This window comes from Orcinus orca, chromosome 1, assembly GCF_937001465.1.
Source record: "Orcinus orca chromosome 1, mOrcOrc1.1, whole genome shotgun sequence".
NCBI classification, from domain to species: Eukaryota; Metazoa; Chordata; class Mammalia; order Artiodactyla; family Delphinidae; genus Orcinus; species Orcinus orca.
The window spans coordinates 50958269-50985204 of record NC_064559.1 but is presented as its reverse complement, the minus strand read 5'-3'; the positions used below and the strand labels follow the sequence as shown (position 1 = coordinate 50985204).

Sequence of the window (26936 nt, the reverse complement as noted above, 5' to 3'; positions counted from 1 at the left end):
CCCAGCCGCTCCGCGGCACTTGGGATACTCCCGGACCGGGGCACGAACCTGTGTTCCCTGCATCGGCAGGCGGACTCTCAACCACTGCGCCACCAGGGAAGCCCGGCTGGAAGGTTTTAATGCCACCTACATGCATGACTTAGAGCCTAGTAAGTCAACTCTATTTTTTCCTTTTTAAACCTGTGTCAAGGAGGTCTGTGGGGTTGCCATGCAAAGTGTAGTCTGAGGATCAGTGGCTTTCAGCATATTAGGGGAGCTTGTTAGAAATGCAGAGCTTCAGGCCTCACCTCAGATGTACTGAGTTAGAATTCATGGTGTAACAAGAGCCACAGGTGATTCTCATGCACATTGTAAAGAACTGATGTGTGGTATAGTGTCTATAGGATGAACTGCTCCCACCTGAGACTAACTATTATGACTCTCAACCTTACCAATCACTACTTTTTCCAACTTCCTTATTGCTACTGATGTAATTCTACAAACCTGTGTTGGGTGAGTTTCCTGATGACAGTGTGAACTATGACCTACAACCCATGATTCTGTAGGAACCCAGAGTCTCTCTGTGTATATCTCACATTTGTTGTTTCTTAGTGTATCTTTTGCACAAGGCCTTTTCAACTATGTCAACATACCAAAGGAATATTGGCTTTTGGCCATGATCTGATGTGGGCTCGGATGACAGGCAGCCTGAGGGACCGGGGAGGATAAGTACCACTCAAGTTCAACAATAAATTTTAGGTGCTTAATGTAATGCTGGCCCACAGAAGGTGACCATCCAAATATCTCTCATCAGTATTTACTATGAAGAAGGTGTTGAAAGTAGATCAGGCTGAGTGAACTAACCCCACCCCTGGGCTTTGGTGGTGGGTGGGGCCAGCAGTACTGGTCTGGACAGTCACCACTGAATGGCCTTGTTGCCAGAAACCATCCCTGAAGGAGCAGGACTCCAGCCAGTGACCTAGTCCACAAGTCAGGTCCAACCACTGCAGGGGGGTGGGGCTAGTAAGATATATACGGAGTGTCAGAACCTCAGTCAAGAATGCCTACATTCAGAATAGGGATACAGCTCCGAAAGGAGGAAACTGCCACATTAACCTGGAGACCCAGGTGGACAGGCCCTTATAAGTAGTGCCATAGAAAGAACATGGATTCTAGAATCCAAGCTGGGTTTGTGTGACCTTGAGTAACTATCCTCAGATGGTCTTCCTAGGCAAATGAAAATGCATGTCCAGGGTCTACTAGAGGACTCAAATAGTAGATGCTTATTAAATGGTAGCTACTATTATGTTTATTATAGAGGAAATCATATTCTTATGTGAGCCTATGGACCTCAAGGCTGCTTCAGGTTCTCTGAATTCTGATCCGCCTGGTTGGAGGGTTGGGTAGCTAATATAGTATGTATATGTATGTACATATGTATGTATGTTATGTATAGTACCTCATTCAGGATTTGGGCAGAAGGAAACATGCATGCTCAAAGCACAAGTGCTTAGCTAGGTACATTGGAGGACTTTTTTTTTCCTTTCCTCTTCTGTTCTCTTGTCATTTGATGACTAACTTTAGAGTTGTGTTTGGATTCTTTTTTCTTTTCTTTTTTTGTGTGTATCTATGGTAGATTTTTGGTTTGCGGTTACCATGAGGTTTTGATATAGCAGTCTCTATATAAACAAGATTGTTTTAAGTTGCTGGTCTTTTAATTTCAAATGCATTTCCAATATCCTGTATTTGTACTACCCTCTTCTCACAGTTGCTGGTTTTGATATCATTTGTGTGTGGATGATTTCCTACCTTTACAGTATGTTCGCCTTTACGGGTGAGCTTTCCCATTTGTAATTTTCTTTTTTCTAGTTGTGACCTTTTCTTTTTCATCTGGAGAAGTTTCTTTAGCATTTGTTGCAAAGCTGGCCTGGTGGTCCTAGATTCTCTTAGTTTTTGCTAGTCTGTAAAGCTTTTGATTTCTCCATCAAATTTAAATGAGAGCCTTGCTGGGTAGAGTATTCTTGGTTGTAGGTTCTTCCCTTTTATCACTTTAAATATATCATGCCACTCCCTTCTGGCCTGCAGAGTTTTTGCTGAAAAATCTGCTGCTAGCCTTATAGGAGTCTCCTTGTATGTTATTTGTTGCTTTTCCCTCATTGCTCTTAATATTTCGTCTTTAATTTTTGTCAATTTGATTACTATGTGTCTTGGTGTGTGAATTCTTGGCTAAATCCTGTATGGGACTCTCTGCGCTTCCTGGACTTGGGTGACAGTTTCCTTTCCCATGTTAGGGAAGTTTTCAGCTATTACCTCTTCAAATATCTTCTCAGGCCCTTTCTCTCTTTCTCCTTCTGAGACCCCTATAATGTGACTGGTAGTGCATGTGATATCCCAGAGGTCTCTTAAACTGTCCTCATTTCTTTTCATTTTTTCTTTATTCTGTTCCATGGCAATGATTTCCACCACTCTGTCTTCAGCTCACTGATTCGTTCTTCTACCTCATTTATTCTGCTATTGATTCCTTCTAATGTATTTTTCATCTCATTACTGTATTTGTCAACTCTGTTTGGTTGTTCTTTATATTTTCTCTTTGCTGAGAACTTCTTGTAACTTCTTGATCTGTGCATCCATTCTTTTCCTGAGTTCTCAGATCATCTTTATGATCATTACTTGAAACTCTTTCTCAGGTAGATTGCCTATCTCCATTTCACTTAGTTGTCCTTCTGGGGTTTTATCTTGTTACTTCGTCTGCAGCATATTCCTTTGCTGTCTCGTTTTGTTTAAATTTCTATTTTTGTTTCTGTGGTAGGTTGGTTACATTTCTCAACCTTGGAGAAGTGGTCCTCGTCCCAGCAGTGCATTCCCCTCTCATCACTCAGGGGCAGGGACCAGCTGTTCCCAGGGTAGGTTCTGACCTGAGTTTATGGACTCAGTTCTGCAGGCTGTAGGATCGTAGTTTTCCGGTGTTTGTCTCCTGGTGGGTGAGGCTGGTCTGGAGGCTTGTGCAGGCTTTCTGGCAGGAGGGACTGGTGCCTGCCCACTGATGGGTGGAGCTGGGTCTTGGCCCTCTGGTGGGCAGGGCCATGTCAAGGGACCTATCTAGAGGTGGCTGTGTGCTCAGGAAGTCTTTAGGCAACCTATTTGCTGATGGCTGGGGCTGTGTTCCTGTCCTGTTGGTTGTCTGGCCTGAGACGTCCCAGAACTGGAGCCTAAAGGTGGTTGGGTGGGGCCAGGCCTCGGTGCTTATGACCAAGGCAAGATGCCTGCCTTCCATGAGAGTTCATGTAGATGACGCTCTCCAATATTTCTGCCTCTGTCACCAGTGTCCACGTTCCCAGGGTGAGCTACAGCTGCCCCCCCCACCTCCCCAGGAGACCCACCAAGACCAGAAGGTAGGTCTGGCCTGGGCTCCTACAAAGTCACTGCTTTTGCCCTGGGTCCTGGTGTATGTGAGACCTTGTGTGCACCCTCCAAGAGTGGAGTCTCTGTTTCCCCCAGCCCTGTGCAGCTCTTGCGATCAAGCCCCTCTGGCCTTCAAAGACAGGTACTCTGGGGGTCCTCCTCCCAATGCCAGACCTCTAGGCTGGGAAGCCTGATGTGGGGCTCAGAACTCTCACTCCTGTGGGAGAACTTCTGCGATATATTTATTCTCCAGTTTGTGGGTCACCCACCTGGGTGGTATGGGAATTGTTGATATCATGAGTTCGCCCCTCCTACTGTTTTGTTGTGGTTTCTTCTTTGTGTCTTTGGACGTAGAATATCTTTTTTGGTAGGTTCCAGTCTTTTTAATCAATGGCTGTTCAGCAGTTAGTTGTGATTTTGGTGTGCGTGTGAGAAGAGGTGAGCTCAAGGTCCTTCTACTCTGCCATCTTGTCCGTCCCAGATTCTTCATCCACTTTGGATTGTGCCAGTTAACATACAGAGCAAGATGCCCTGGTTTTTCTTCTTTTTTTAAAAAAATTGAAGTAATATTCATTCTTCTTAAAAATTTGAATTCTGGCAAATGTGTCTACTTGTGTAGCTACCATTACAATAGAGACATAAGACATGTCCATAACCCCCAAAAGTTCCTCCTGGCCTCTCTGCAGCCAATCCTCTTACCCCCACCCATTGCCCCTGGCAACCACTGATCTGATTTCTGTACTTAGGTTTTGCCTTTTCCAGAAATGGAAATCATACAGCCTATAGTCTTCTGTGTCTGGCTTCTTTCATTGAGCATGATGCTTTTGAGATCCATCCATGTTGCTGCAGGTATGAGTAGTTCTTTCCCTTTTGTTGCTGAGTAGTATTCCATTGTATAAAAGTATGTAGGCATCTGGCTTGTGTCCAGTTTTTGGCCATTATGAATAAGATCCTATGAACACCTGGATACATGTCTTTGTATGGATCTTGTATGTTTTCACATCTTTTGGGTAAATATCTAGAGTGGGACTGCTGAGTCACATGGTAAGTGAACATTAAACTTGAATAAGAAACTACCAAACTTCCAAACTTTGTATTCCCACCAGTATGTATGAATTCTAGTTGCTCTGTATCCTTGTCAGCACTTATTATCATTAAAATTCTTTTTAGCCATTCTAGTCATGTCTCTAGTACGTATAGTATAGGTACTATATACTATAGTCAGGTCTTCTTATTGTGGTTTTTAATTTACATTTCTCTAATGTCTACTGATGAACATCTTTTTACGTACTTATTTGCCAGTCATCTACCTTTGGTGAGTTATCCAAATCTTTTGTCCACTTATTAATTGGGGTGTCTTTTTAATAAAGTTACAATTATTCTTTATATATTGTTGGATATAAGTTTTTTTCCAAATATGTTTTATAAATATTTTTTCCCACTGTGTCTCGTCTTTTATTAACAGTATCTTTTTTTTTTTTTTGTGGTATGCGGGCCTCTCACTGTTGTGTCCCCTCCCATTGCGAAGTGCAGGCTCAGCGGCCATGGCTCACAGGCCTAGCTGCTCCGTGGCATGTGGGATCTTCCCGGACCGGGGCACGAACCTGTGTCCCCTGCATTGGCAGGCGGACTCTCAACCACTGCGCCACCAGGGAAGCCCAACAGTATCTTTTGAAGGGTAAAATTTTAAAATTTTGAATGAAGTCCAATTTATTTTTTTTCTTTTATGTTTTGTGCTTTTTGTCTCCTATATAAGAACTCTTTGTCTATCTCAAGATCACAAAGATTTTCTTGCACATTTTCTTCTAGTTCTTTATATTTTAGCTCTTATGTATAGGTCTCTGATCCATTTCAAGATAATTTTTGTGGAGGGTATGAGAAAAGGGTTGAGGCTTTTCTTCCCCCCAGTATGTATGTGTATGTCCAACTGTGACAGCACCATTTGTTAAATAGAGTATCCTTTCCTCCATTGACTTACCTTGGCACTTCTATCAAAAATCAATTACCCATGTGTGGTTTGGTCTATTTCTAGGTTATTTATCTTGTTTCATTGATCTATACACCTCACCCTACACCAATATCACACTGTTTTGGTTTCTGTATCTTTATAGTAAGTTTGTAGTAAGTAATAATACATTGGTCAAAGAAAAAAATATCAAAGAAATTAAATTATTTTGAACTAAATGAAAATGAAAACACAACTTATCAAAATTTATGGGATGCATCAAAAGCAGTGCTTAGAAGGAAATTTATAGCATTGAATGCATGTATTAGAAAAGAAGAAAGATATAAAATCAATAATCTAAGTTCCCACCTTAGGAAACTGGAAAAAGAAGAGCAAATTAAATCCAAAGCAAGCAGAAAAAAAAAGAAATACAACAGAAATCAATGAACTTGAAAACAGGAAATCAATAGAGAAAATCAATAAAATCAAAAGGTAGTTCTTTGAAAAGATCAATAAGATCAATAAGCTTCCAGCCAAGTTAAATAAGAAAAAAGAGGACACAAATTACTAATATCAGAAATGAAAGAGGAAACATTACTACAGGTCCAATAGACATTAAAAGGATAAAAAGGAATACTACAAACATTTCTATGCCTACAAATATGATAATCTATATGACATGGACCAATTCCTTGAAAGACACAATTTGCCAAAATTCACACAAGAAAAAATATACATTCTGAATAGGCCTGTAACTAGTAAAGAAATCGAATAAATGATTAATAACCTTCCAAACTAGAATGTACCAGGCCTAGGTGGGTTCACTGGTGAATTCTACTAAACATTTAAAGAAGAAATTATACCAGATCTCTACAATCTCTTTCAGAAGGCAGAAGTAGAGAGAATATTTCCTAAATCATTCTATGAGGCCACCATTACTCTAATAACAAAAAACAGACAAAAACATTATAAGAAACGGGAAAAAAACTACAGACTGATATCTCTCGTGGACATAAACGCAAAACCCTCAACAAAATATTAGCAAATTGAACTCAACAATGAATAAAAAGAATTATATACCACAGCCAAGTGGGATTTATCCCAGGTGGGCAAGGCTGGTTCAACACTTGAAAATCAATTAATGTAATTCATCGTATCAATAGGCAAAAAAATAAAATCACATGATCATATCAACAGATGCAGAAAAATAACTTGACAAAATCTAACACTCATTTGTGATTAAAAAAACCTCTCAGTTAACTAGAAATTGAGGGGAACTTCCTCAATTTGAGAAGTTCTCAGCTATTTCTTTAAATAAACTTTCTTCTCCCTTCTCCTTCTATTGCCCTGCTGGGATACCTATTATCCTAATGGTGCCCCTCCTGAAAGAGTGAGATAGGTCTTGCAGAATTTCCTCAATTTTAAATGCTATTTCTCTTCCTCTTACTTGTATAAATTTTAGATTTCTATCTTTGAGCTCTCTAATTCTCTCTTCTATGTGGTCTGCTCTGTTTCCAATGTTTTTTTTTTTTTAAAAAAACCATTTATTTACTTTTGGCTGCATTGGGTCTTAGCTGCGGCACATGGGCTTTTCGTTGCGGTTTGCAGGCTTCTCTCTAGTTGTGGCATGTGGGCTCTGCAGTGTGGTGCACAGGCTCCACAGTACGTGGGCTCTGTAGCTGCGGCATGCAGGCTCTTTAGTTGTGGCGTGTGGGCTTAGATGACCCACGGCATGTGGGATCTTAGTTCCCGGACCAGGGATTGAAGCCGCCGCATCCCCTGCATTGGAGGGCGGACTCTCAACCACTGGATCACCAGGGAAGTCCCCTTTCAATGCTTTCTAATGCATTCTTTATGTCATTTATTGAGTTCTTCAGCTCCAAAACTTGTTTGGTTCTTTTTTTAGAGTTTAAATCTCTTTGGCAAAGTATTACTACTGTTCATTCATTTTATTCCTGAGCTCACTGAACTGCCTTTCTGAATTTTCTCGTTGTTTGCTGAGTTTCTTCATGTTCACTATTTTGAATTCTCTATCAGTTAGACCTCAATATTCCATGACTTTAAGTTTCGTTTCTGGAGAATTATCATTTTCCTTCTGTGGTAGTGTTACTCTATTTCTTTATGGTGCTTGATGAGTTGTTCCTCTGCCAGCACATCTGAAGTAGCAACAGGTCAGAAATCAGAGGCTTTGTTTTCCAGTAGGTGGCACTATAGCATAAGTTTTTGGTTTCTCTTACCTGAGCTGCCTCTTGTTACATTTGAGAGTTAGCACTTTCTACCCTGTATTGCCCATAACATGTGGCCCCCTGCCCACATTATCAGTTCTTGCATCTCTGGGGTCACTGGTGCCTTGCTTCTGCCAGTGTTATTGGCATCACCACCTGGTGTACCAAGATGGTGGGCTCTCCCTTGTGTCTGGGATCCCCTGAGTCACAGGCTCTGCCACTGCAGGGGGAGAGTAAGGGAAGGGGGGAAGCAGGAGTTGTGAGGGCACCTCTTCCGTGTCTGGTATTATAAAGTTAGTGGGCTCTGCCGCTGCAGATTCGGGGGGAGGGGGCAGGTGGCTGGAGTGGTGGGCACATCAGTGGCTGGAGGGATGGGGTCCCAGGCCCCACTACTGCTGTTGCCCAGTTGCCTGTGGCCACAGGTGTTGTGTAGCTGGAGTCGTGTGCACTGCCTCCCTGGCTGCTACTGGGTTCTCTGAGGCTGTGGGCTCAGCTGCTGTGGTGGGAAGGCCAGGACTACACGTACCACCTCCGCTGTTTCCTTGGTTCTGCCTCCTATATGTGTTCCAGTCCACTGACCTTTAGATGTACAGATGTGTGGAATTCTCTAGCATCCTGGTGTGTTGGGCAGAGGCACCTTTGTTGAGTTATGAATGTTTTACTGGTTGCAGATTGAAAGGGAGAGACAAAGGTAGCTTTTCACTCCACTATGTTGCTGACGTCACTCCTCGGGAACTTCCTCAATGTGATAAAGAACATCTACAAAAAGCCTATAGCTAAAATCATACTTACTGGTGAGAAACTCAAAGCTTTCACACTAAGATCGGGTATAAGGCAAGGATATCTGTTCTCACCACTCCTTTTGAACACTGTACTGGAAGTTCTAGTTTCAAATCATGCAATAAGACATGAAAAGGAAATAAAAGATATACAGATTAGGGAAGAAGAAATAAAACTGTCTTTGTTTGCAGATGACATGATAGTCCATGTGGAAAATCCGAAAGAACTGACAAAAAAACCTCCTGGAACAAATAAGCAATTATAGCAATGTTGCAGAATATAATGTTAATGTACAAAAGTCAATTGCTTTCCAGCAATGGACAAGTGGAATTTGAAATTAAAAACATAATACCATTTACATTAGCACCCCCAAAATGAAATACTGAGGTATAAACCTAACATGATATTTGCCAAGATCTATATGAGAAAAACTATAAAGCTCAGAACAAAATCAACAAACTAAATAAATGGAGAGATATTCCACATTCATGGATAGGAAGATTCAGTACTGTCAAGATGTCAGTTCTTTCCAACCAAAATCCCAGCAAGTCAGGCTGTGGATAACAACAAACTGTACAGTTTATATGGAGAGGCAAAAGATCCAGAAGAGCCAACACAATATTGAAGGAGAAGAACAAAGCTGGAAGACAGACACTGTCTGACTTCAAGACTTATGATAATGCTATAATAATTAAGACAGCATGGTATTGACAAAAGAATAGAAAAACAGATCAATGGAATAGAATAGAGAGCCCAGAAACAGACCAACGTAAATACTGGATATAAATATCATGGCATAAGTCTCTCCAGGAAGGCAGTAAACGGTGCTGGGACCCTTCCATTGCCTTAATGCACTAGCTAGAACTTCCAGTACAATGTTGAATCAAAGTGGAGAGAGTGGACATCTCTGCCTTGTTCCCAGTCAGAAGGAAAGCATTCAGCATTTTACCATTAAGGATGATGTTAGCTATTGATTTCTTCAGGCTGAAGAAGTTCCCTCTATTCCTATTTTGCTCTGTTTTTAATTTGTTGTTGTTGTTGTTCTGTTTTTGTTTTTTGTTGTTTTTTCCAAATCATGAAGGAGGTTGAATTTTTCAATGGCTTTTTCTACATATATGGAGATGATCATATGTTTTATTTTTGGTTTTGATTTGTCTGATATGGTGAAATACAATGATTTTCAGCTGCTGAACCAACCTTAGATTCCTGGGATAAACACATTTGGTTATAATTACCCTTTTTGTATATTGCTATGTTCAATTTGCTAACATTTTATTAAAGATTTTTTGCATCTATATTCATGAGACGTATCAGCCTGTAGTTTTCTTTTCCTCTAGGGTCTTCTTCTGGTTTTGGTATTAGGGTAATGTTAGTCTCACAGAATTAGTTTGGCAGTGTTCCCTCCTCTTATTTTCTGGAAGAGTTTGTGTGTAGAACCGGTATTATTTCTTCCTTAAATATTTAGTAGAATTCACAGTGAAGCAATCAGGGCCTGGAGATTTTGCTGTGGGAAAGTTCTCAGTAACAATTCTCAGTCTCTTCAATAGATATATGGCTATCTAGGTTCTCTATTTCTTTTTGAGAGAATGTTGTTAGTTTGTGTCTTTAGGAAGTGTGTCCATTTACTCTAAGTTATCTAATTTATTGGTAAAAAGCTGTTAATAATGTTCCCTTATTTGCTTCATAATACCTGTAGGATCTGTGTTGATGACTCCTTTTCATTTCTGAAATTAATTTGTTTTTCCTCTTCTAAATTGGTCTGGCTAGAGGTCTATCCATTTTATTGACCTTTTTAAAGGTTTTTTAATGGTTTCATTGATTTTTGGTTTTCTATTTCAATGATTTCTGCTCTGACCTTTATTTTTATTACAATGCTTATCTTGAGCTTACTTTGCTTTTCTTTTTCAAAAAATTTTTAAGGTAGAGTCTTAGATCATTGATTTGAGACCTTTCTTTTTTAATAAAAGATCCAATTTTCCTCTAAGCACTGTTCTAGCTGCATCTCACAACTTTTGGTGGCATGTTTTCATTTCATTCAATTCAAAATATTTTCTTATTTCTCTTGGAATTTCTTCTTTGACCTATGAGTTATTTAGAAGTGTGTTGAAGTTTCCTACAATTAGGGATTTTCCAGATACGTGTCTGTTATTAATTTCTAATTTAATTCTGTGGTGGTCACAGAGCAAACTTTGTATGATTTCTTTTATGCTTGTTAAGGTTAGTTTTATGGCCTAGAATATGGTCTGTCTTGGTAAATGTTCCATGTGTACTTGAAACAATGTATATTGTGTATATTAGGTGTAATGTGCTATAAATGTCAATTAGGTCAAGTTGGTTGATAGTATGGTTCAAGTCTTTCAAATCCTTGCTGAATTTTTATCTACTTGCTCTATCAATTACTCATTTATTGCTTGAAAAGGGCTGTTTTTTCCGTGCTTTCTTGAATGCAGAACATTGTGTGTAGGAGGACAGAGGAGGCTGAAGTAAATAATACTATTTACACCCAGAAATGGTCATGCCTTTTCTTCTGTCATGCCATCAGTATGGGTGTTGAGTCAATCTAGTCAGCCGTTGAACCGGGTTTGGTTTTGTTGTTACTATGTATAACCTCAGCGCATCACATACTTACATTCCTCCAGCTGTGGGCTGCTGCTACCTTATGCTTAGTGTGAGGCCTGGGTGCCTGAGGGTGTTTTTTTTTTTAGAATTCTCACTCCACCCTCAGCTTTCAGTAGTCTCTGCACATCTATCACAGAGGGAATCTCTCTCTGTACTTTTTCTCCTCATCCATCGATAAAACTGCTACTGCTTATTACTCAGAGTGAGGCTCATGGTGAGAGTGGGATAGAGTTCTTTGTCCTTTTAGTCTAGTCTCAGTCTTAGGCCCTCAGGGGTGGCAATTTCTCAGTGTTCTTGCATCCTGCCTGGCCCCCAAATGTCAGCCAAATTCTGCCTTGTGTGAAAGAAAACATGTCTTGAGTGGGAACTCCCTGTCCAGCCCCCAGGGGCAAGAGATCTCTGCTTTGTGTCAGCACAGAATCTGGAGCCCAGGGGCTCCCTGTCCTGCCACAGTGGTAGACAGGGTTTGCTTTCACTCCTCCTCCAAAGGCAGTGGATATCTGCCTAGGCCCAGGAACAGGAAGAGAGAATAGAAGAGCTTTCTGCTTTTCCCCCAGTGGCTTAAGGATTTTTCTTTGTATGAAATAAGGGTCTAGGGAAGTGGCAGGGATTTCATGCCTGTGTGCCACTGAGGAGGGATCTCTCTGTTCTCCATTTGTCTTACAGCACCGTTAATGAAAAAAAGTACATGTGAAAAATCTTCTTGGGTCTGAGGCTCCCAGTTATTCTAAAATGTCATAACTGAGGCTCCCAGTTATTCTAAAATGTCACCTTAAGAATTTGTTAATTTTAGCTGTTTTCTTCTTATCTGCTTTTGTGGTGGCTGCCTATTCCTTGGGTGCTCTATCAAAGGTGAAACAGTTGTTGTATCTTATAGGGGCTTGTCATTCTTTGGAATTCGGTTTACTTTGCTGACACGCAACTTCTACTATCTGATGGGTTTAAGAAAAGTTACGATTTTGTAGACTATCTAGCATTTTCTTTGTGTTAGTGTGGGAGCAATGTTCTGTCGCAGTTTTCTCTGTCTTAAGTGGAAGCAGAACTCTCCGGGAGTTTGGTCTTAAATGATTTAGTAGTGACGTTTCTTCTTTTGCACTTTGTTGGTACTCATGTAAAGATAAAAGAGCTGCTTTCTATGGCTCCCTCACCTGTCTTCTCTCCCCTGGTGGGTGCTTTCAGCTCAGGGCTCCCTGGCTATGTGCTGTGAAGTGGGCATAGAGCCAAGAGCCAAAACCAGGTTGTGATAAGTTACAAATTTGTGACAGCTTTGGTGATTCTTTATATTATCCATCCTGACAGACTGAGGTACCAAACTCTAATTTATAATAGCACAGACTCAGAGGTGGTTCTAAGGGAACAGTGGTGGAAGGCAGAAATTTTTCTGAGCTAAAATCAGACCATCTGGCAACCCTATCTCTCTGCCTTTAGTGGGATTTCTTAGAAGGCTACTAGAATTATAAATGTTAAATTAATATTTGAATAAGTGAATAGAGAGTAGGAGAAAAAGGTACAGAAAGGCAAATTTGCCTATTCTAATCCTGGGACAGGTGTTAATGGACTGAGATCATGTTTTGGGGTATGCCTTAGATAGGAAGGAAGGCAGAGACAGGATATATTTACCAATAGAGTGTTTAGGATTATAACATCCCTCTGAGAGTTTAAAATCATCTCCCCAAATAATGAACATTTTTATTTTACATTTTTGAAAGGTTTTACCATGAATCACTGTACACCAAGTTAGATTCCAGTGGAAGACAGTCTCAAGTTAGATTCCAATGGAAGACAGTCTCTTAGAAAACATAACAAAGTTAAAGACACATTGCCAATATCAAGTAGCTGTGAATAGAGGATATTTATCCTGCCTAAAACTAGCTACGTGACATTTATATTTTAAGGAATAATCATTTAACATTTTTGCCACAGCTGTCAGTCTCAACTTGTTATGAGAAACACTTGGTTAGGTTTTAAAATTGGAACTTTCTTTTTTTAACATCTTTATTGGAGTATAATTGCTTCACAATGGTGTGTTAGTTTCTGCTCTACAACAAAGTGAATCAGTTATACATACACATATGTTCCCATATCTCTTCCCTCTTGCATCTCCCTCCCTCCCACCCTCCCTATCCCACCCCTCTAGGTGGTCACAAAGCACCGAGTTGATCTCCCTGTGCCATGCGGCTGCTTCCCACTAGCTATCTATTTTATGTTTGGTAGTGTATATATGTCCATGCCACTCTCTCACTTTGTCACAGCTTACCCTTCCCCCTCCCCATATCCTCAAGTCCATTCTCTAGTAGTACTGTGTCTTTATTCTTGTCTTACCCCAGGTTCTTCATGACATTTTTATTTTTTCTTAGATTCCATATATATATGTGTTAGCATATGGTATTTGTCTTTCTCTTTCTGACTTACTTCACTCTGTATGACAGACTCTAGGTCCATACACCTCACTACAAATAACTCAATTTCGTTTCTTTTTATGGCTGAGTAATATTCCATTGTATATATGTGCCACATCTTCTTTATCCATTCATCCGATGATGGACACTTAGGTTGTTTCCATCTTCTGGCTGTTGTAAATAGAGCTGCAATGAACATTTTGGTACATGACTCTTTTTTTTTTTTTTTTTTTTGCGGTACATGGGCCTATCACTGTTGTGGCCTCTCCCCTTGCGGAGCATAGGCTCCAGATGTGCAGGCTCAGCAGCCATGGCTCAAGGGCCTAGCTGCTCCGCGGCATGTGGGATCTTCCCAGACTGGGGCATGAACCCATGTCCCGTGCATCGGCAGGCGGACTCTCAACCACTGTGCCACCAGGGAAGCCCCCATGACTCTTTTTGAATTATGGTTTTCTCAGGGTATATGCCCAGTAGTGGGAATGCTGGGTCATATGGTAGTTCTATTTGTAGTTTTTTAAGGAACCTCCATAATGTTCTCTATAGTGGCTGTACCATAAAATTGGAACTTTTAAAGCAGTATCAGAGGAATAAATTTCCCAGTGTATAAATCTGTGATACACGGTAACAACTACCATGGTCTGTCAGATCACACTTTAGCTCAAATCTAACCCAACACTTGAGACTGCTAAGCATGAAGATCAGGCTAAGTAGCTGTGTATTACGGCTGAAGACACTAAGCTGGCCATCTCAGACAAAGGGGCATTAATTTCATACAATCTGTATGATGATGTGACTTTTCCAGTAGTGAGATATGGTATAATCTATGAGTACTAACCCAGGAATGGAGCTTAAATTTTTAAGTTTCACATGTAGAGGACTACTGCCAACCAGCTGAGAAAAGGCTTAACTGGGCTGTATAACAATCCCCTAACCTAACAAATGTAAATGAAATTTTAGCTCAACTGTAACTATAAAGTGAGATTTAAATTTGGAATTTAAGGGGTTGCAAAATAGTATCTCAGAGTAAGGGATATGGTACCCACAAGGAAAGGAGTTTTATTAACAAATGCCTGGGTTTATGCAAAGACAGACTGATATGAGAGCATAAGCAATCAGGAAGTTGTAGTAGAAAAAAAAAGATGGGAAGAGAAAGACTGATTTAAAGGACAAGGGGAAAGCACACAGGTGAATCTTACCCCAGTATGAGGAGGGCATTTGTAGTACCCCTTGGAGAGTCACTGTTGATAGGTATCAATTATGTTTATGTTTAGCATAGAGCCTATGGCAGGTATAGGTGCCCAACAGACAGTTTTTGAAAATATATGCTCTGTGCTCCCAATTAGATGGTGAGCTACTTGATTATATTCTTTTCTATATTCTCTTCCTCATCTAACACAGTATTAGGGATTAGTATTTGCTCAAAATTCATTAGTTAATTGATTTCTCTGCCTTTGGCATCTTCAGTGAAGCACAGTTCACAAGGCAGTCCTCTTTCAGAAATGTATGAGCTGCCCTCCCCCTCAAAATGGACAAAGACAAAGAAGATGACAGAGGGATGAGAAGGAAAGGGTGCTAACATTTTACCAAATTAATGAGGGGATACTGGTGCCCACAATGTGCTGGGAAATACAAAAACAGTCATAAGCCCATCTCGGAAAAGCCTGAGCAAGCCTACAGGGATTAGAACAGTTGCTGAATTTACGGTACCCTGGGAACCTCTATTTGTCAAGTGCCATAGATGCAGCCCTGACACTGGCACAGGTGAAGATGAATTTTCATTCAGAGCAGTGAGCCTTCTGACTCCATTAATCCTCAGGGTTTTGATGATGAATTTCTTTCTTTTTTTATTTTATTTATTTTCACTCTAATGCCTCCTCCCACTGCCCTGTAACAGCGTGCAAGAACAGAACAGATGGTGCTTTACGTGGAAGACCAAGGGCTCATGAGGATACAAAGCCTGCCCACTCTGAAATCACATGACTGCACGTGCAAGGAAAAGCCCTGATTTCCCCTGGGAGACACAGATGCAATGATGTTAGTATTCCCAGTGGAGGGGGAGGAGGGGAGGGCTAACAGGCCATTTACAAGGAAGCCCACACTTACACTAATATACTCTTCAGCAGGGACCATGTTTAAATCACAAAACAACGGGAGGACCAATATCTGAAGATTCAGAAACACCAAAGTAAAACAGAGGCGAATGAAGGTTTTAGTACGCTGCTATGCAAAGCGCATGTAGAGCGAACTAGTAAGGACATACAGTAGTAGAACACTGGCCTCTAGTTAACCTGCCATTGGCTCTGACCCAGTTTTAATCGGAAGAAGGCAGGATTTACAACCTGCTTAAGGATGGAGTTTGACAACTGCTATAATCAGAAGAGCTGTCAACACAAGGACAGCTGTCAAGCCAAACTGTAATTCATAAAAAATAATAGCTAAGCCCCAAAGACATCCCCAACATTGTCTGCAATCACTGGATTTAACTATATTTATAGTATTATGAAAGTTCCAAGAATAGATTAAGGGTCCTAAAATAAAATAAAATCAACAAATAGCTATTGAGTGCCTATTAAATAAAAAGATTAAATAACATTAAATGACTAAATGGATAAAATATGCCCAGCAGATTCCCTGGCATATAGTAGGTGCTTAATAAATGGCAATTATTATTGTTACATGCCAAGCTCTGTTTTGACAACCTTAAAATCGGGCAAAAGTCTAGTGACCTAGTAAGAAAATCTAAATTAAAAATTAATCACACCTAAAAGTGATCATTAAAGTATTAATTTCACAAAACATTCCTGAGTTGTCAGAATATTTTAGTTTTATATATTTGTAAAGCCAAAACCTCTAACTAATGATATTACTGGAATGTTTAATTATCTTGATTATAACATATATGGTATTTGTTTTGTTCTTTCTACAATGAATAATATAATCTGAGAGACAGATAGAAATCATTTTACTAGATCAATTTTGGGCAGAATTCCTGAATCAGGGATAATTTTTATGATTGTCTAAACTCTCAGTGAACAGAAATAGGAATATGCAGGTGCACAAATGGACACATATATATGTGTTTACTCACAAGTACAGTTTTGAAAAATAGCCTGACCCACTGACCAAGGTGACCAATGATAAAAGACTTTCATTTATTTCTATAAAAGACTATCTTCCACAAAATAATGTGTGCTTTAAAAGGATACTAGGACTGTAATTATTTACAGAGTTATGAAAAGACGACTGGAAGTGGAATCAGAAGATCTGGACAAGTGTCTTGGCTCTGCCACCTACAGCTTGTGTTACCCTGTCAAGGTCACTTCACCTATCTGGACTTCAGTTTTTCATCTGCAAATGTAGGAAAACGAGGCCTAGCTCAGACATCTGTTGGAAAGGTTAAGAGATTTTATATATGAAAACAGTAACACCACCATCTTATATCTGCCTAGGTCTGGATATTTTTTTTGTATGTGTGTAAACTTTATTAGAGTATAAAATACATACAGAAGAGTTCCAAAACAATAAACATAAACTTTCTTAAGATAAATTTATCCATGTAACTAGCACACAGATCAAGAATCAGCTCATCATTAGAATCTCAGAAGCACCCCTGCCCTGTTAATCCCTTCCAAATGCCACCTACCCAGTTCCCCAAGGTGACCATTATCCTGTCTGCTAATGCTGGAGATGAGTTTTTCCCGTTTTTGATCTTCATATAAATGGAAGCATATAGTACATACTGAGTTCAGGATGCCAGATACAAAACAGTATGTTCGTGAGATTCATCATTTTACACTTAGTATCTCTTTTACAATTCCATTTCATTATCTTTCTGTACTGCCTTTTAGAACTACCTTTCAGTTCACCATAATTTGCCTTTTTTTTTTTTTGGGTGCCAATTCTGCACTTCAACCTATTCATATTGTAAGATTTCTATATTTTTTCACTTACTGAAATTCTATTTGATTCTCTTTCAAATCTGCTTATTCTATTTTTGGAGTGTCTTGTTTCTGTGTTCTTGATTCCTTGATTTTATACAATCTTTTTCTGATAATTTCTATCCAATAGTTTTACTTAAATTCCTTAAAGTCTAATCCTGTGGTTTACTATGTCTGCTGACATTCACTCAGGTGTAATCTGTAATTCCGGATTGTGAGCTCATTTTCAGCAGAACTTCTTTCTCTAGGAATTTTGTGCTGCATTGGTTGAGGATGTGTCTCTCAAGAGAAGTTTAGCATTTGCTTCTGCCAGTTCCTTTAGGGGTAACCAGCCTAGTACACTTATGTTAATTTCTCAACTTGAGAATTTCTGAAACAGAGTATAAGTTTAAACCCCAAACTTGCATGAGGTGGGGCTTTTCTTCCACCCAGATTCTGGTCTGTGGCAGATAAGCTTGTTTTCCTTCCTTACACTAGTGGGTCACCTTTTTCTAATCTAATCTAATTTAACTTTTTTTTCCTACTGAGGATGCAGTCCTTTGAAAGTGCTGGTTTACTCTGGATGCAGGTCTCAGTTCCAACTTCCCATTACTCAAGAAGCAACATTTCCAGGGTTTGCTGGCATTGAAACACAAGCCCACAGTTTCCCCAGATTAGACAGTGTTAACTCACACACTAGCACTATGGTTATCAGGTCCTTGTTTACTGGCTGCGAGGTGAAGGACACCCAATGTCTGGGGACATCAGTTACCTTGAAAAGGATGTTTGGTATATTTTATCCAGCAAATAGTAGGTGCTCATTAAATGTTTGTTGAATGAATGAAATATAATTAAGTTGTATTTATAGTACTAATAGAGCCTATGATATTTAGATTTAAAATAATTTAAATTTAAAATAATTTAAACTGAATCTTCAAATAGATACATGCATACAGTTCCAAATACAGAAGTCATTAAAGGGTTTATAGGAAAACACTTTTATCCTGTGCTTGTATTCTAGCTCCACACTTCTTCTCTTAGGCAACCAACATTCACTTTTTGTGTATCATTCCATTTACTAGCAAATGTGTACAGATATATTCATGGCAGCACAGTATATGCACTGCTCTGCACCTTATTCCTTTCACTTAACAATATATCTTAGAGATTTTTCCATATCAGTACATAAAGAATATACAGCTTATTTTGAAGCCAGTCAGAAAGACCTTTGAGGGACTTCCTTGGAGGTCCAGTGGTTAAGATTTTGTGCTTCTAATGCAGGGGGTGTGGGTTTGATCCCTGGTCAGGGAACTAAGATCCCACACGCCACACGGTGCAGCCAAAAAAAAAAAAAAAAAAAAAAAAAAAATTCCCAACCCTGCTGCTACACAGAAATGAAGTTTACACATGTCAAACTTAAATGGACACATTCCCACCTCTGTAAAGGCATTCACCCCTAACGGTTAACTAGGGATGACAGAGTGACTCATCTACGTTCTCAAGGGCATGTTTAGTCTGGTTTAACTGTTTCTACAGTTTCTGGATGGAGAAATGAAAGGAAAACACAAAACATGCCACAGAGAAGGCACTAAAAAATGTCTAATGAGTGGATGAAAGAAGGAATGAGGGGATGAAAATAAGAACTGATTTAGCACAGCACGTGGTTGCATTGGCGGAGTTGTCTTTCTAAGCCGAGCAGTGAACTCTGGACCTTATGCACGTATATTGAAATAAAAAGTTTGCCTGGCTTCTTGAAGCCAGGCATCAGGAAGAAGGCGCAGCCCTGAATTTTAGGCCGAGGGCCTCACAACCACTGTTGAAGAGTTTCCTTTTTTCCCTTTCAGATCATCTGTGGTTGTTTGACTTACGTCAAGTTCAAACAGCTAGGGAGGTAGCTGAGAAACGTTTTTTCCTGGGTCGAAAATTAGAGTTAAGAGTAGCCAGCATTTGGTGATGTCAGAGGAGCTATCTGACAGAATTCTATAAACACCTTTGCAGAGTGAGAAATGTGAGTGCTGTGGAAGGAGGCAGGGGAAGGCATTTGTTTTTCTCTCCTTTCCTGGGAAATCTAGAGATATGGGTTTGAATCTCTGGCTCCCTTAGGTAAGTTTATTAACTTCTTTGAGTTTTGATTTCCTCATTTATAAACTGGGGAAAACAATAATTACTTCGGAGGGCTGTTTATAGAAAGGAGCCTAGTGATTACCTGTATACTGTGATAGGCATTTTTTTTTTTTTTTTTGGCTGCCTTGGGTCTTTGTTGCTGCACGCGGGCTTTCTCTAGTTGCGACGAGTGGGGGCTACTCTTCGTCGCGGTGCGCGGGCTTCTCATTGTGGTGGCTTCTCTTGTTGCGGAGCACAGGCTCTAGGCGTGCCGGTTTCAGTAGTTGCAGCACGTGGGCTCAGTAGCTGTGGCTCATGGGCTCTAGAGCACAGGCTCAGTAGTTGTGTGGCACGGGCTTAGCTGCTCCGTGGCATGTGGGATCTTCCCAGACCAGGGATTGAACCCATGTCCCCTGCAATGGCAAGCGGATTCTTAAGCACCGCGCCACCAGGGGAGTCCTGGATATGCACATTTTTAATGGCACACCTTTCAAAGGCATTTGGTAACGCAGAATATACATGTATGCATATATGTGTGTATATATATGCAATTTAAATTAACTATTTTAAGTACAGAATACAGAAGAATATAAAGGCTAATTAAACAAGTTTTTGGCTATTACAAGTAATGCTGCAATACATGTTCTTAATTATGTCTCATTATATACATTTTGGGGAGTATTTCTAGGGAATATACTAGAAGTGAAATTGCTGGATTGTATGGTATATGTACCTTCAACTTCACTAGACTTTGCCAAATTCATCTCCAAAGTGATTGCAACAGTTGACACTCACAACAGCAATGTACGAGAGTTCTTGTTCCTCTACATCCTAATATTAATCTTTGTAAATGTTTACATGGTGCCAATCTGTATGAAGTTATATCTAAATGTGTTAACCTGCATTCCCTGATTATCGTTGGGAGACAATTCTCCAAGGGACTCTTATGTTTCTGCACCCCTTGTGAGCAGAGGTCATGACAGCTTTTATTCCACCCCTTGTGAGCAGAGGTCATGACAGCTTTTATTCTGGACTATCTTTCCAAAAATGTTTATATAGTGAACAGCCTTCAACAACAGAGGTACTGTTTTTTTCCAGAGTGGAAGGCAGGTTTGTTTATTGTCCAGTACAATAAACATATGTGTTCTCCAGAGCAAAGGTTGAGCAGGTCTTCTGGCAGCTTATTATAAAAGACTAGAGTTCCCTAAGCTTAGGCTTTCTAAGCTATGACGCACTATGCGTGCAGGACCTACCTGGGCTTTTCTTCATAGCTCCAGTGGGACTCAAGGGGAAATAACACAAACACAAAGCTCATGCTGCTTGCTGTGCTGTGAATAATAGTCTTTTGTGTCTGATCCATGAGTTGTGTGTCTTTTGCCAGCATCCATAAGGCTGTACCAAGCTAATTTGTTAGTCTGCAAGCAGAGTACAATATCAGACTATTCATAGTTCTTGAAAGTTATTGGTGAAGGTGAGCATCTTGTTTATTGGTTATTTGGCTCTTCCCATTTGTGAGCTGACTATCTGTTTTTTGGAGTCTATTTTTTCCATTTGATTGTCTTTTTTTTATAAATTTATTTATTTTATTTATTTATTTTTGGCTGTGTTGGGTCTTCATTGCTGCACACGGGCTTTCTCTAGTTGTGGTGAGCGGGGGCTACTCTTCGTTGTGGTGCGCGGGCTTCTCATTGCAGTAGCTTCTCTCGTTGCGGAGCACAGACTCTAGGCGCAGGCTTCAGTAGTTGTGGTGCACGGGCTCAGTAGCTGTGGCTTGTGGGCTCTAGAGCACAGGCTCAGTAGTTGTGGCACACGGGCTTAGTTGCTCTGCAGCATGTGGGATCTTCCCTGACCAGGGCTCAAACCCGTGTCCCCTGTGTTGGCAGGCAGGTTCTTAACCACTGCACCACCAGGGAAGCCCTGATTGTCTTTCTTACTGACTGGGAGATGTTCTTGATATATTCTGGTTTAAATATCGATGGCTGTCTTTTATTCAACCATATTCACACCCAAATAGATTAAAAGTAACAACACTTTTTCTGGTACTTTACAGTTTACAAAATACTTCAATATCTTTTACCTCACTGAAATTACCCAGTAGCTCTTCGAGAGCCATATTATTTCCATTACAGATTATCCTCTGTTTTACAGATTACTTAAGTGAAGATTAGTTAACCACGCTAATCAGTTAATAGGGGAAATAAGTTAAAAAATAAAATCTATTTTTCTTCACTTCAACTACATCAAGAAAGCATTTCTTATAGGAGAGATTCTAGCCCCTAAGTGACAGTGATTAGCATCTTACTTGTCACTGACAGTAGCAAGAATGAAATAATAAATTTTCAAAAGGAGACTGGAGGAGCCTCCATTTCTATTGATTGTACAGAAATGCTCAATTTACTGTGAATGTGTCCATAAGAATTTTAACCTATCTCCAACTTTACAGGTTATTAATCTGTTTTTTTTCTTTCTTTTTTTTTTTTTTAGTTACTGTATTTCTGCTAGTGGCTAGGCATTTTTCTAAGCACTATGTTGGGCTGGACAAAATTGAGATAAACAAATAGAGAAAAGTCAAATATAATTAGTAATAATTTAAAAGCATCTTACCATAATGTAGAGCTGTTTGACCTTCATTGTCCTATAAAAGAAACAAACAGTATATTTTAGAACCTAAGGTATTGCAAAAGTATGAAGGTACATACGCTACAGCAAACATATATGATATACCAAAGTTCCATAGGTTTAAAAGATACAGGAAAGGAAGTCAGTTCTCTGAGCCTCACAGTAACTTTTGACCAAACTCTCCATCTAGGAGAAAAGGAGAATGCTGAATGGTGACTTGTACACTGCAGCAGCTACAGTTAGAGTGACAGGATGACCAGACCTGCAGTTAGTGGCAAAGAAATGGACTCTGTATATCACTTATCTTGCTAGTATTATAGTGTTGTTTTCTAAGCACATTCCCAAAACCTATCTAAGAAGTCTATGATTTACAGTAAGAGTTAGTAGCTTTTTAATCCCTTTTCAAAGATTCACTTATTCCAGGCTCATAACACTAGGTTTCCCAATCATATCAAATATCATAAAGAAATGTGATTTCAAATCACACAAAGTCCTACAAGTTGTTAAAGTCAAAAGTTCCCACATATACTCAGGAAACGCCAACTGTTCAGTTAATTTTTTTATTCCTTTAAAACCAAGATACTCTAACTACATAAACTAGTTAGAGCACAGATAAGTCTTTTTTAGCAATGCTATTTCTTTTAACTTAATTTTTATTTTATATTGGAGTATAGTTGATTTACAATGTTGTTAGTTTCAGGTGTACCGCGAAGTGATTCAGTCATACGTATACCTATATCTATTGTTTTTCAGATTCTTCCCATATAGGTTATTACAGAATATTGAGTAGAGTTCTCTGTGCTATACAGCAGGTCCTTGTTGGTTATCTATTTTATATATAGTAATGTGTCTATGTTAATCTCAAACTCCTAATTTATCCCTCCCCCCGCCTCTCCCCTTTGGTAAACATAAGTTTTTGAAATCTCTGAGTCTGTTCTGTTTTGTAAATAAGTTCATTTGTATCATTTTTTTGGATTCCACATATAAGTTATAACATGTTATTTGACTTCATTTAGTATGATAATCTCTAGGTCCATCCATTTTGTGGCAAATGGCATTATTTCATTCATTTTTTATGGCTAATATTCTATTGTATATATGTACTACATCTTCTATATCCATTCCTCTGTCGATGTACACTTAGGTTGCTTCTACGTCTTGGCTACTGTAAACAGTGCTGCAATGAACACTGGGGTGCATGTATCCTTTCAAACCATGGTTTTCTCCAGATATATGTCCAGGACTGGGATTGCTGGGTCATATGGTAGTTCTGTTCTTAGTTTTTTAAGGAACCTCCACACTGTTCTCCATAGTGGTTGTACCAGTTTACATTCCCACCAAAAGTGTAGGAGGGGTTCCCTTTTCTCCACACCCTCTCCAGCACTTATTGTTTGTAGACTTTTTGATGATGGCCATTCTGACTGGTGTGAGGTGATTCCTCATTGTAGTTTTTTTTTTTGTTTTTTTTTTTGTGGTATGCGGGCCTCTGACTGTTGTGGCCTCTCCCATTGCAGAGCACAGGCTTCGGACGCGCAGGCCCAGCGGCCATGGCTCACGGGCCCAGCTGCTCCGTGGCATGTGGGATCCTCCCGGACCGGGGCACGAACCCGCGTCCCCTGCATTGGCAGGCGGACTCTCAACCGCTGCGCCACCAGGGAAGCCCCCTCATTGTAGTTTTGATTTGCATTTCTCTAATGATTAGCCATGTTGAGCATCTTTTCATGTGCTTTTTGGCCATCTGTATGTCTTTCTTTAGAGAAATGTCTATTTAGATCTTCTGCCCACTTTTTGGTTGGTTTTTTTTTTTTTTTGGATATTGAGCTGAATGAGCTGTTTGTAAATTTTAGAGATTAATCCTTGGTTGGTTGCTTTGTTTGCAAATATTTTCTCCCATCCTATGAGTTGTCTTTTCATTTTGATTATGGCTTTCTTTGCTGTGCAGAAGCTTTTAAGTTTAATTAGGTCCCATTTGTTTATTTTTGTTTTTATTTTCATTACTCTAGGAGGTGGATCCAAAAAGACATTGCTGCAGCTTATGTCAAAGAGTGTTCTGCCTACGTTTTCCTCTAAGAGTTTTATAGTATCCGGTCTTACATTTAGGTTTTTAATCCATCTTGAGTTTATTTTTGTGTATGGTGTTAGGGAGTGTTTTAATTTCATTCTTTTACATGTAGCTGTCCAGTTTTCCCAGCACCATTTATTGAAGAGATTGTCTTTTCTCCACTGTATATTCTTTCCTCCTTTGTCACAGATTAGTTGACCACAGCTGTGTGGGTTTATTTCTGGGCTTTCTATCCTGTCCCACTGATCTATATTTCTGTTTTTAAGCCAGTACCATACTCTTTTGATTACTGTAGCTTTGTAGTACAGTCTGAAGTCAGGGAGCCTGATTCCTCCAGCTCTGTTTTTCTTTCTCAGGATTGCTTTGGCTATTCAGGGTCTTTTGTGTTTCCGTACAAATTTAAAACTTTTTTGTTCTAGTTCTGTGAAAAATGCTATTGGTAATTTGATTGGGATTGCATTGAATCTGTAGATTGCCTTGAGTAGTATAGTCATTTTCACAATGTTGATTCTTCCAATCCAAGAACATGGTATATCTTTCCATCTAAGCAATGATATTTCTTAAGCTGAGAGCAGGTGATCACATTACATGAGCAACACATAATCAGGATTAAGTACAGGTGAAAAGTACAATTTAGTAGTTTAGTTGATATGCATTTAGTATGTGCATGGCCATTATTAAGCCCCTGGTAATTAAGGATAAATGATTAACCATTATTGTGAATAACTGAGACAGGGTGGTATTATGATTTAAATCAACTACTCTTGGACAAGCCATATCTACCTTTCCCATTTCCTAAAGGCTGAATGTGGCAGTTGGTTCCCAGAAGGTTTTGGGTGTGGTTCTATTTAATCTCCTAAGAAGAAAAGCAAAAAGCTGCCACAGAGAGCTGATTTTCTGGTTCAGATAGGTAGTAAGAAAAAAGTCATGCCTTAAGGGCTTTTTAACACCTAGAGAAGCTTGGCAGGGATAACAGCTGGTGGGGGTAGAGAAACAACTTTGAGGCAATACAGTTTAATTAAACTGTTTCCTACTAGGGAATAAGAGGTCTCATTGGATTTGGAGGTGAGGGGTGGGTGGGTGGGAGGAGATATGAAAGAAGTAATTTTGAGGAACCCTGTGAGTAGGGTAGACTCTTCTGAGGTGCAACACTGGCTATGTTTGGGATGCCCATTACACATCATAAGGATAATAATAAACTCTAAGGGGAGTAAAAGATGGAAAGCAGCATCAAGAAGTCAGGAAGAGATAATTTTTGTCTACTACTTTTTTGTGTTTTTCAATACAGCCTCTACTTTGCTCCCAGCTCCTCTCTGCCTTGCCCTGCCCTTGAGGTTAAGGGCAGGTAGGAGAAGAGAGCTGAGGCAGCTACAGTAAACAGGATTGAAGAGATGATTATGTGGGGCAGCACAACAGTGTGAAGTTGTACTCCAGAGTATATGGACTTGCCTTGCCTGACTATGGCCAAGGGCAGTTTTGAAAGAACTGCACTGCCCGTTATGGCTTTAGACTCATATCTGCTTTGCTAGTTTACAGAGTTAATCTGTAAAAGTGTGTGTGTGTGTATATGGGTACACACATTTGATGGGTTTATACATTCACATTTATAGCTTAAATGCCCAGCATCAGAAAGCAATTTCAGAAAGAGTTTAATCTATTGCAGTTTCAAGACTCTAAGTCATGCATCCATCATGCAAGGTTATATTTTCCACAATTATCCTCTTTAGAAACTAGTTCTCTTGCTATTTGTGCATAACTTTCTTGTTTAATCACTGTGTTCATATATACTCAAAGTTCAGTTGCATTCTATTTGTAATTGTTTATCTTCACTAGAGAGGTGGAAGCATAATTAACTTATTTTAGTCACTTTTACCAATGAATACTAAATCTCTATCTCCACCCCAACTTCCAGCTGATTAATTAAAAATGTTTATTAAGCTCCTACTATGGCCCAGGCACTGTTCTAGGTACTGGGAACAAAGAGGTGACAAAAACAGAGAAGGTCTTTCATGTTATAAATCTTACATACTAGTGATAGGTGAAGTAGTAAGCAAATAAATCTATTCTATAATAGGTAGTGATATGTGCTCTGAAAAAAAAAGGCATAATAGAGTCTAGCGTGATGTGGGATGCTATTTTATTTTTTGTTTTGTTTTTTTGCGGTACGCAGGCCTCTCACTTTTGTGGCCTCTCCCGTTGCGGAGCACAGGCTCCGGACGCGCAGGCTCAGCGGCCATGGCTCACGGCCCCAGCCGCTCCACGGCATGTGGGATCTTCCTGGACTGAGGCACGAACTTGTGTCCCCTGCATTGGCAGGCAGATTCTCAACCACTGCGCCACCAGGGAAGCCCTGGGATGCTATTTTAGATAGAAAGAACAAGGAAGAGCTTTATGAGAAGATATGTACACACAGACAATTGAGGAAGAGTCTAGGGTAGCCATGGAACACAAGCTGAGCAAATCATAGCATCCATCATCCTCCTGGTCTAAAAGTAAGCAAGTCACTCAAGCCAAATCAATTAGAGTTTTCTCTCAGGATTTAAAAAAATGGAGCTAGGAGATAGAAGTGTGTATGCAGAGAAGGTCTTTTGCTCTCTGGTCAAAAGAAAATGGTGTAGTGAATAAAGACAGATACAAAAATATAAATATTGTAGCATCCCACTTATATATGAAGTGCTTAGAGTAGTCAAATTCAGAGAGACAGAAATAGAATAGTGGTTACCAGGGGCTGGAGGGAGGGAGGAATGGGGAGTTATTGTTCAGTGGGTACAGATCTTCAGTATGGGATGATGAAAACATTCTGGAGATGGGTAGTGGCAATGGTTGCACACAATGTGAATATACTTAATGCCACTGACCTGTGCACCTAAAAATGCTTAATTTTCT

General features: G+C 39.7%; 1 protein-coding gene across 13 annotated transcripts in view; it reads right to left on the bottom strand.

Annotated features, from left to right (window-relative positions):
* ACBD6 (acyl-CoA binding domain containing 6) overlaps window positions 1-26936 on the bottom strand; it is a 245080-nt gene that overhangs the window by 13820 nt on the left and 204324 nt on the right. For 7 of the 13 annotated variants that reach the window (XR_004483306.2, XR_004483305.2, XM_033428206.2 and 4 more), the window contains one exon: window positions 21974-22004. The exons of 3 other annotated variants lie outside the window; for them this stretch is intronic. Coding sequence is in view for 6 of the 10 variants with exons in the window: in XM_033428206.2 (XP_033284097.1) it covers window positions 21974-22004 (31 nt within the window). In the remaining 4 variants the exon portion in view is untranslated. Of the gene's footprint in view, window positions 1-13291; window positions 16698-21973; window positions 22005-26936 lie in introns of those variants that run through there. 3 more of the 13 variants (XR_004483307.2, XR_007472641.1, XM_033428207.2) reach the window with 1 other exon arrangement.